At 40.8% G+C, this 11,475-nt stretch overlaps 2 protein-coding genes across 2 annotated transcripts; both read left to right on the top strand.

Annotated features, from left to right (window-relative positions):
• Positions 1-4,855: 4,855 nt before the first annotated feature.
• LOC129238263 (uncharacterized) lies at positions 4,856-5,389 on the top strand. Its single transcript, XM_054873305.1, has one exon. The coding sequence runs from the start codon at positions 4,856-4,858 to the stop codon at positions 5,387-5,389; it is 534 nt and encodes a 177-aa protein (XP_054729280.1).
• Positions 5,390-5,415: 26 nt separating this feature from the next.
• On the top strand, positions 5,416-7,380 carry LOC129238251 (uncharacterized). The gene is made up of 3 exons (XM_054873294.1): positions 5,416-5,746; positions 5,864-6,835; positions 6,926-7,380. The coding sequence occupies exons 1-3, from the start codon at positions 5,416-5,418 to the stop codon at positions 7,378-7,380; spliced, it is 1,758 nt and encodes a 585-aa protein (XP_054729269.1).
• The last annotated feature ends 4,095 nt before the right edge of the window (positions 7,381-11,475 follow it).

The following is an 11,475-nucleotide window of genomic DNA, read 5'->3' as shown; positions in this document are numbered from 1 at the left end:
ATGCTTCCCACGCCTCTGGAAAGTTGCACAAATATTGGCAATCCCCAAACCAGGTAAAAATGCATCAGAAACGATATCATATCGGCCCATCAGTCGCTTACGAATTCTTTCAAACGTGTTTGAAAAAATATTCTTAGATTAGACAAAATTCTGATAGAGAAAATATAATACCAAGTCATCATTTTGGATTTAGACGACAGCATTCAACTGTGCAGTAAGTCCACAGAGTTATAAACGAAATATTAAATGATATGGATAATAAAAGGTTCAAAGGTTCTGCATAGCTGTCTACCTGGATATTGCAAAAGCTTTCGACAGGGTGTGGCATAAAGGGCTACTGCCCAAGATAAGCGAAATATTACCAAGGAGTCACTTTACCATTCTTAAAAGTTATCTGGAAAACCGTCATTTTTTTTATAAAGTTCGAAGATGATACCTGATATTTACAGCAGATATACCGATCCCAACAACAAAAAATTGCATGATAGCCACATTTGCGGATGACACGGTTTTAATGGCATCAGACAAAATAGAAAACAAAGCGACTGACATTCTTCAACAAACAATAAATGACACTGCGTCATGGCTCTATGAATGGGGTATACAGGGTTGCCCATATTCGACGGATCCATCTGGCAACCCTGTATATTTTGACAGAGACATCAGATCGCTTAATGACATACTGCGTTGGAAGCACCAGTCCAAGCAGATTTTTACCATTTCACGCCACGCGAGCGCTCCCAAATTGTTGAAATTTTCATTCAACAAAAGAAGTCAATTGTGAAAACTTAACGTGCGTATAAAAAATTAAATAATGTGAAAAGTGCGCCTTCTAAGAACACCATTAAACGTTTGTACGAAAGGTTTTCAACTGGTGATACTCTTTCTAATCCAAAGAGGCCAAATCAAAACCGACCAAGGCGCTCGGATGAGAATATTGATATTGTACGGGCCAGTGTTGAGACGTCGCCAAGGACATCCCAAAATCGCCGTTCGCAACAGTTGGGCATTGCTCGGACCACTTTACAACGAATTATCCGCATTGATTTGCATTTATTCCCGTATAAGATTCAATTAACGCAAAGATTGTTGCCTGCGGACAAGCCTCGTCGATTGGAATAGGCCCAAAGAGTCATCAAAATGGCTAAAGATGACGAGCAATTTTGGAACAAAATCATCATGTCCGATCAGGCTCATTACTTATTGAATGGGACGGTAAACAAGCAAAATTGCGGTATTTACGCCACCGAAAATCCTCATGAAATTCAAGAGGTACCTCGAGGTATGACGAAAAGGTCACTGTTTGGTGTGGCGTTAGTGCGAAAACGATTATTCGGCCGTTTTTCTTCGAAAAGGAAGTTGGTCAAGCTGTTACCGTCAATCAGGAACGTTATCGCGATATGATAACCACTTTTGTGATGCCAATTATTCGTCGAAAGCGTATAAGGCAGTTCTGGTTTCAACAAGACGGCGCTCCACTACACACACAGTTAGCACCACAATCGATTTTATGAAGAAATTGTTTCCTCGTCGTTTGATGTCGAAAAATGGCGATTTTGACTGGCCACCGCGTTCGCCCTATTTAACGCCACCTGACTTCTTCTTGTGGGGATATTTAAAATCAAAGGTTTATATAATAATAATAAGCCAAAGACCATAAAAGAACTCAAGAACAACATCCGTGAGGAAATAGCCGCTATTCCAGCCGAAATGTTAGCTAAAACTATGGAAAATGCTGCAAAACGGGCACAATACGCCGTACGGGCTCAAGGCGGCCATTTGAGAGATATCATATTCAAAAAGTGATGTCAGCAAATCTACTTGAACCAAATAAAATTATTATTATCGTCATTATCAAAAAAATTGTGTTTTTCTTTGATTTAAAAAAAAAAACACATGGGTCCGTCGAATATGGGCAACCCTGTAGAAGTCAACAAAGATAAAACGGTACAAGTAATATATACACAAACACAAACTAACAATAAAAACAATGAAATAAATATTCTTCCTAGTGCAAAGTACCTTGACATAACTATATCGAAAACAAACGAAATGAAATGAAAATTAAATTCAGACAACTATGATGGCTGTTGGCTAAAAATTCTAAACTGAGCCTTAACAACCCATTAACCCATTTGGAAATATGGCATCGAAATCTGGGGCACAGCAAAAAAACCCAATATCACAAAAATTCAAAGGACGCAATCTAAAATACTTCTAACAAAAGCAGCGACCTCAATATCGACACAATAGATGACACAATTAGAAAATACAGCATCAAGCATATACCGGGTTGCCCATATTCGACGGACCCATGACTCTTTGGGCCCATTGCAATCGACGAGGCTTGTCCGCAGGAAACAATCTTTGCGTCAATTGAATCTTATACGGGAATAAATGCAAATCAGTGCGGATAATTCGTTGTAAAGTGGTCCGAGCAATGCCCAACTGTTGCGAACGGCGATTTTGGGATGCCCTTGGCGACGTCTCAACACTGGCCCATACAAGAGCAATATTTTCATCCGATCGCCTTGGTCGTTTTTCATTTGGCCTCTTTGGATTAGAAAGAGCATCACCAGTCGAAAACCTTTCGTAAATTTTTACACGCACGTTGAGTTTTCACAATTGACTTCTTTTGTTGAATGTAAATTTCAACAATTTGGGAGCGCTCGCGTGGCGTGAAATGGTAAAAATCTGCTTGGACTGGTGCTTCCAACGCAGTATGTCATTAAGCGATCTGACGTCTCTGTCAAAAGATACAGGGTTGCCAGATAGGTCCGTCGAATATAAATAAATAAATGACCAAATACGCAAACTACCACAATCGGAGAAATTGGGAAAAAGAAGATTAAAACGATTAACTCCAACAGAACTCTCAACATAACAAAACAAAAAAATAAAAAAAATAAAAAAAAAAAATAATAAATATAACACTTAGAAAATAATATAATGTAGCATAATCTAAAGCAAAATTGAATGTTTATCTAGCATTGGTAAGAGAACAAAGAATTCCAATACTACTTTAGAAATAATTACTTATTGTTTAAATTTAACAGATTTTAATTTAAAAAGGGAAATAATAAAAAAAAAGTCACCATCCGCTTCAAAAATGGGTCAAGTTCGTTCCGTGTTAGCAGAGAATCGCAAGCGGTGATTCGGTCCAAGAGATTTTTTTGCGTCAACACGTGTGGCACCGAAACATCCAGCTTTTTTTGGAATCCAATCTTCTGCAAATGGCTTCAAACGGTTTTGTGGTCTACACCTAGTTCCTGACTAATCGAGCGAATGCTCACATGCCGGTCTCTTTGGATCAACGATTTTATCAGTCTCTACGACGATTGGTCTTCCAGTACGGGGTGCATTTTCGACCTCTACTACACCAGAACGAAATCGATCGAACCAACGCTGTGCTATGCGAATCGTTACAGTATCAGGCCCATAAACTTCACAAATTTTTGCCGCCGCCTTCGTTGTATTTTTACCTCTAAGGTAGTAAAAACGTTAAATATGACGAATTTATTGCTTGGTGGACTCCAGCTTTGACGCGCTATAACTTAAGACGATCACAACACTGTCAAAGAGATACTTGTAGTACAGATTATCGTATTTAAATCGCCGTTTAGTGTGACCCGATACAATAAGTACAACGCAAGATATCGCACTTGTTACGTTAAAGCGTAACAACTCAAAAAGAAAAGGAAAAGAGTTACCACTCAAAAATTTGTTATTTTAGCGCAACTACTAAACAAATAAGAATGAAACAACCGTTATATTGTTTTTAATGATATTTTCGTGCAATTACATATTTTTTCCCTTGTAATACCTGTATTATTAATATTTACGGAAACAGTTTTTCGTCTCTACTGAAAATGTTCAGATTTTGAGTTGTTACGCTTTAACGTAACAAGTGCGATATGTTTAAATGTCGCGCTCAATTGACAAAATACGACATTACTTTTTCTCCAACCCAATATATTTTTTATGTTTTGACAACGAAAGCAGATTTAAAAATGAAGCGCAGATGGAAGATCTTACACAGAAATACAAAATATTCTTTCATGTTCAGCAAAAATGATTTCAAATGCAAACAAAGAAAAAAGAGGAGCAAAATGAAAAGTTTTCGCGCAAGACAATCACAGAACTGTAAGGTGCTCCAAAGACAGTCCCATGAAGTCAGCTATAAAAATTAGAAAAGAGGTGAACTTCAATGTTTCTGACATGACTGTACGTAAACATCTACTGAAAACTGGAAATAATGCAGAATGGTATGTTCTCGTATTGCACAGAGGAATTCCCAATAAAATAAGTCTAGAAGCAAGATAATAATCCAAACACATGAGGATTGGTTTCAGGCAAATGAAATTGTGGTTATGGAATAGGTACATTGAGGACCCAATATGAAGTTAAAGCTAGAACCATTTCGTTTTGTACTGACATCCTTTAATAGATGCATCTTGATACGTAATAAGGGTTATGGTGTTTATAAGAGATTTTTAGCACAAATTCTGTCATAAAAACAATTTACAATGACTTCTTCATCGAGTTTCAATTTCTCTGACATAAGCGATTCTTGCGAATTCAATCTTTAAAGACATTAAGACTCTTCGGAGCCGCGGATGGTCTGCCCTAATGCACCTGCAAATGAACATTAGCATACAAGCACATATGTACGTACATACAGATGTGTGCACATACATATTTTTCTAATGTATCACTATGTTGTGCCGGTACATAGAAATTTATGTAATTATCATGTTTTTTATTTCTGTTATTCCTTGGAATCCGTTCTTCGTTGTTATGCATAAATATGTCACACAGCAAGTACGCTGCCTCTCAACATTGCTCCACGTTCAGGATGAACTCCAGTGAAGCCCAATCAATCGTCGTGAACGCCAATAGTTCACGTCTACCATTATTAACGCTGCCTAAATTTTGTGGGGCCTACACTGAGTGGACAAATTTCTATTCGATGTTCACGTCAATTATCGACAAGGACAGCGACCTCACAAACATCGACAAACTACAACATTTGTGTTCCTGTTTGAGTGGCGCTGCCCTCGACACCATGCGCTCACTGGAAATAAGCAATGATAATTATAAAACTGCTTTAGAACTTTTGCAGAAGCGTTTCGATAACAAACGTCTTATATTTCAGGCACACGTCAGGGAGATATTTGGGCTGAGCAAGGTGGATTCAAACGTAGGCATGCTCCGAAAGCTGACAGACAAGGTCACTTCACAAATTCGTGCATTACAGTCGCTCACATCTAACGAGAAAATTGCAGACTGCATCATCGTACAAATGATTCTCCAGAAACTTGACAAAACGACGCAGGCTAAATGGGAGGAAACCTCTCGATCAGCGAGCTGCCATCCTGGGATCAATTGACTGCATTCTTGGAAAGGCGCTGCCGAATGCTTGAGAATGTTGAGCATGCTGTTCAAGCACAGACTGGTCAGGCGTTAAGGCATAGCAAAAACGACAGTATTAGTCAAAGGAAAACCTTCGTCGCCTCCAAAGGCTCAACACGTGTTTGTGTATTTTGTGGATCACCCGAGCATGCTATTTATAGTTGTCAACTTTTCGCAAATTTAGATCCGAACTCGCGCCTGGGGGAAGTTAAGCAGCTTGCACTTTGTCTTAACTGCCTCAAGGCTGGCCATCAAATGCGGGCAAATCCGGATCGTGCCGCACCTGTCAGTCGAAACACCACACGCTCCTGCATTTTAACCGGTCAACTGCTTCGTTAACCGATAGTCAAGCCGATGCTTCATCGGTGGCCACAATTCGATCCAGTGCTATGACTGCATCGATATCTGCTTCGCTTAATGCCCCCGTGTCTCCTTCTGATGCTACTCCTAGCTACTGCCGTCATTCTTGTAAAAAATCGTGCTGGAATCTTCGTGTCCTGTCGCGCTCTTTTGGATTCTGGTTCCCAGTTGCACTTCGTCACAACTCGCTTCGCAAATCAACTTCAGCTATTCAAAACAAAAGCTTCTGCTACAGTATCTGAAATTGGAGATGCCAACTTCCCAACGGAAGGCTACTCACTCGACCTCGTACTTAAGTCTCGGATTTCAGATTTTTCAACAAGCATCACTGCCCTTCTTGTGAAAACCATCACCGACAATCAACCTGGCTGCTCCGTGAGCACCAACGAGTGGAATGTTCCGTCGAACATACCACTAGCCGATCCTGGGTTCAACTTACCACAGCGTATTGATCTGCTCATCGGAGCAGGACTGTTCTTCGATCTACTTTGTGTGGGTCAGATACGCTTAGGATCTGGTTTACCACTACTTCAGAAAACTCGTCTCGGATGGGTGCTATCTGGAGGTGGGCAACAAACTCCAAACCTGTCATCATTCGTCGTGAGGCAGAAATCCTCCAGTGGTCTCATTCCCAGCACTCGGCTGGACTATTTAGTACGTCGTTTTTGGGAGATCGAGCATATTTTCGAACCGATCTCTAAGGCCTCCCAAGAAGATCTTGACTGCGAAGCCCACTTCCAGGGAAATTATTTTCGATTGCCATCAGGTGAATACTCTGTTCGTCTGCCCATAAAACGCAGCATGGATCTCCTAGGAGACTCCTATTTACAAGCTCGTCAACGCTTTCAAGGTCTGGAACGAAAATTCGCCCGTAACCCTGATCTAAAGGCAGAATACAGTAGGTTTATTAAGGAATATCTGGACCTCAACCACATGTCGCTGGTTTCCAATGAGGTTGTAGAACAATGCAAGTACTTCCTGCCACATCATTGCGTTATCAAGGATGACAGTAGTACAACAAAATTGAGGGTGGTTTTTGATGGATCTGCAACCACTACCTCAGGTTTTTCGTTAAATGACCTACTCATGGCAGGCCCAACTATTCAACCGAAGCTTTTTCATATTCTTATTAGATTTCCTACTTTTCCTATAGCTCTTACTGCAGACATCTGTAAGATGTATAGGTGTGTTCGCGTCACTTCACCGGACAACATGCTCCAATGTATTTTGTGGCGAGAATTTCCACAAGGAGACTTTCGCAACCACAAGCTCGACATGGTGACGTATGGAACTAAGCCTGCAGCGTTTCTAGCCATCCGAGCCATGCACCAACTCGCAGCAGACGAATCCGCGACTTATCCCATTGGAGCAGAAGCGGTACTTCGCGACTTCTATGTAGATGACCTGATAACTGGGGGCGATTCAATGGCAGAAGTACTCAACATTAAACTGCAAACAACTAGCCTTCTTACCCGAGGAAGCTTCAAGTTACGCAAATGGTGCTCTAATAGTCCTGAGATCCTTCGTGATATTCCTGACGTAGACAAGGAAAAGTTTCTTAAGTTTGACGATGGCAGTGACATCACCAAAGCACTGGGGCTTGTCTGAGACCCGCACAAGGACTAATTGCTATTTTCATTTGTACCACAAAGAGAATTTGGAAAAAACTCCAAACGCTCTGCTTTGTCTACACTAGCTCGGTGTTACGATCCCCTTGGACTAATGGGGCCCACACTGACCAAGGCGAAGATTCTTCTGCAACGAATGTGGAGAGATAAGCTCGAGTAGGATGAGAGTCTGCCACAATCGTTAGACACTGCTTGGTCTGCTTTTTGCACTGGATTTGCTGACATGCTGTATTTATCATTTCCTCGTTACGTTTTTCAGTCTGAAGCTATTAGAGAAATCCATGCATTTTGCGATGCAAGCCTTGAAGCTTATGGGACTTGTGTTTACACGCGATCAACCAAGGACAACAACATACAAGTTCACCTATTATGTTCAAAGGCCCGTGTCTCTCCACTAAAGACCGTCCCCATACCCAAGCTGGAACTCTGTGCAGCAACATTGCTCGCACAGCTAATGGGTGAGTTTACAAAAATGAAACTTTTTAATTGTTCATTTCATTGTTGGTCAGATTCCTCCACTGTCCTTTCGTGGCTGCGAGAAGAACCGTCAAGGTTTAACGTTTTTGTCGCCAATCGGGTTTCCACCATACATCAACTGACAGAGGGTATGCAATGGCACTATGTTCCTACAGCAATGAACCCGGCTGACATTTTATCGAAGGGAGCTACACCCCGGGAACTTCTAGGATCGAAACTTTGGATGCACGGCCCACCCTTTTTGCTAGAAGCGGAGGGCAACTGGCCACGCATGTGCTCACCACAACCAAAACTTCCCGAAATTCGACAAAGGGTTTTGCTTTCTGCAAATAACCATAAAGACATTTCCCTTTCTTTCAAATACATTAACTCATTCAGAACAATGCAGCGAATTTTTGGGTATGTCAGCAAATTTATTAACATCAAAAAATCGCCAAGGTCATCGCAACTTAAGGCTGAAGACATTCATCATTGAACTCAACTTCTTATTCGCATAGTACAAAGAGCGCAATTGTGGCCGGAGTACACTGTATTGCAAGCCAATAAATGCGTCCCTAATTCGAGCAGCGTTATCGCCATTCCTTGATGACTTCGGAATTATTAGAGTCGGTGGACGATTAAAAAATTCGATGCTTAGCTTTTCATCGCGCCATCCATGCATTCTACCGAAGGATCATCCACTGACGTACGCAATAATCACCTATTTTCATCGTAAGCATCACCATGCAGGTCCTAAAGCTTTACTCGCCTTTATTCGTATGCAGTTTTGGCCAATAGGTGGCAGGAAAACAACAGCTCGCGTTCTACAAAAATGCATTATCTGCCTCAAATCAAGACCGAAACTCGTCGAGCACATAATGGCTGATCTGCCCAAGGAACGCATTCAGGCTTCGCGGCCCTTCATAGTCACCGGTGCGGATTACTGCGGCCCGTTTTATTACAAGCCTGAAGTGCGCAACAAATCGCCACAAAAATGTTATGTTAGCGTGTTCATATGCTTCGCTACAAAAGCAAAAGCAAACATTTCTATTTTTCCGCTAGCTCATCAACTCTTGGGTTTAATGAATTGCGTACATTGGTATGTGAAATCTCTGCAGTGATTAATTCGCGTCCTCTTACCCCTCTTTCAGAAAATCCAGAGGATTTGGATGTCCTAACACCAGGGCATTTTTTGATTGGTGGTCCTCTGACAGCTCTTCCTGAACCGGATCTCACGGCGCTAAATTACTCGCGACTTGATCGATGGCAACGTGTAACATATATACAACAAGTCTTTTGGAGGCGGTGGACTCAAGAGTATCTCACTCTTCTCCAGCAACGCGCAAAATGGCTTACGCCTCAAGCCAATATTCAAGTCAATGATGTCGTGTGCATAAAGGAAGAAAATTCACCGCCCTTGAAGTGGCCTCTAGCACGAGTAATTGAAGTTATCCCTGGAGCAGATGGTGTCGTACGAGTGGCACTTTTGCGAACATCTAGTGGCATAAAGCGTCGAGCCGTAAACAAACTGTGTGTTCTCCCGGTAAAGGATTCTGTTGAAAGCCGTGACCTTTCAACGGGGGGGAGGATGTTCGGAGCCGCGGATGGTCTGCCTAATGCACCTGCAAATGAACATTAGCATACAAGCACATATGTACGTACATACAGATGTGTGCACATACATATTTTTCTTATGGTATGTATCACTATGTTGTGCCGGTACATAGAAATTTATGTAATTATCATTTTTTTATTTCTGTTATTCCTTGGAATCCGTTCATCGTTGTTATGCATAAATATGTCACACAGCAAGTAATTAGGCAGTCTTGTACAAACATTTGAGAATAAATAGTCAAATAAAAAAGGCAAAGGAATCGTTTTTCTTTTAACATAACGCTACTAAAAAGGCTTAGCTAGCTTTAACAAAGACTTTAACTGCTAGGCACAGCCAAAGTCTTCCTAGTTGCCTATTATTTAGGTCATTTGTAATGAATTTAATTACACAAGACGGCGCAAAAAAAAAAAAATATCGGCAATTGTTCATTTAAAAAGCGCGCATTACACAGATATCTAATTTTTTTTTGCTGGAATGTTGGTAGAACTATCCGCTATAGCATCGCAGAGTTTGAGCGTCATCTGTCAATTGGCTTGTTTTCGGCATTGAATTATATCAGTCAACCACAGGTGTGCTCTACGATTTTCACTATGGATAAAAATATCGAACAAAGTATTTGTGTTACATTTTGTGTTTTCAATGGGAGTTCGTGTGCCGAATCATTGAAAATGTTGCAGAAAGCCCATGACGAGTGTGCTTTATCAAAAACACGGGTCTATGAGTGGTATAAGGCTTTTGCAGAGGGCCGAGAAATCGTGGAAGATTTTCCCCGATCTGGTCGCCTATCAACGTTCTCAACGGATGAAAAGGAAGCCGTCAACAGAGTCAAGGAAATGGTGCTGGCAAACCATTATTTAAGTATGAGGAAGGTAGCTCGTGACCTGAGCGTGTTTCACGAATCAATTCGCAACATTTTACACCATCAATTGGGCATGAGACGTGTGACTGCTCAACTCGTTCCAAGAGAGTTGAATTTCTTTCAAAAAATTCATCGGAAGAAAGTGGCTGAAGAGCAAATGAATTCGGATCCAAAGTTTATCCAGCACATCATACCAGGTGATGAGACGTGGGTGTATGAGTGTGACATGCAAACTTAGTTGACTGGCAGCTGAATGGCGCTATTCACATGAGCCAAAACCCAAAACACCACGTCAAAGTCGATAAAAAGGGAAAGTCGTGCTTTGCGTTTTCTTTGATTATCAAGGTATTGTGCACTCTAAAGTCATTGCAAATGGTTCTACAATAAATAACGAATATTATTTGGCAGCTATACGACACTTGAGAGAAAACAGTCCAAAGAAAGAAAACTCATGGATCTTGCACCATGATAACGCACCGTCTAACAAGGCTCATATTTTGAACACTTTTTTGACCAAAAACTCGACAAATATCATCGAACAACCACCGGATGTAGCCCCGTGTGACTTTTTCGTTTTCCCAAAACTTAAATTGCCACTTCGCGGACGCTGCTTTGAGTCGATAGAGGCCATTAAGGAGAATTTGCTGAAGGAGCTGGAGAAGATCTCTTAATCGCGTTTAAAGAGTGCTTTGAACTAATCGCGGGCGTATGTGCTTTGCTTCGAATGGAGCCTATTTTGAAGGCAACAAATTAAATTTTGATGATTAAACATTATTTTGCGTTTTAGTGAACAATTCCCGGTACTTTTTTGAGCATAAGTGAATTCAGATCGTATTCTCTCAAGGTAAGAAGTCTGATGAAGGCTGACATTTGTGAGTATATTTGAGTTTAAAAAAGAAATTCAATTTTATGACTTAGCAGAAAAAGTTGCATAGGTTTTGCTCAGTAATGTAGAATACTCGTATTTTTAATAACATTCCAAATTGGCCGGAAATATTGTGAAAGATGTGTCGAATTGGATCAAGTAATATACAATGAACCCAATTCCATTCAATTCAGGCTAATACAAACATAATCTTTCACACATACATGCACAAAACTTCAATTATTCCCAATTTCATACAATAAATCAGTACTCACACACA

Source organism: Anastrepha obliqua, chromosome 1 (genome assembly GCF_027943255.1).
Source record: "Anastrepha obliqua isolate idAnaObli1 chromosome 1, idAnaObli1_1.0, whole genome shotgun sequence".
In the NCBI taxonomy this organism is placed as follows: Eukaryota; Metazoa; Arthropoda; class Insecta; order Diptera; family Tephritidae; genus Anastrepha; species Anastrepha obliqua.
This window is presented reverse-complemented; position numbering and strand designations above follow the sequence as displayed.

Coding starts and splice junctions, on each gene's coding strand:
- LOC129238263 (XM_054873305.1), top strand. CDS start 4,856: ATGAACTCCAGTGAAGCCCAATCAATCGTCGTGAACGCCAATAGTTCA.
- LOC129238251 (XM_054873294.1), top strand. CDS start 5,416: ATGCTTGAGAATGTTGAGCATGCTGTTCAAGCACAGACTGGTCAGGCG. Junction 5,747..5,863: donor TTTAACCGGTCAACTGCTTC/GTTAACCGATAG, acceptor TGCTACTCCTAG/CTACTGCCGTCATTCTTGTA. Junction 6,836..6,925: donor ATCTGCAACCACTACCTCAG/GTTTTTCGTTAA, acceptor CTTTTCCTATAG/CTCTTACTGCAGACATCTGT.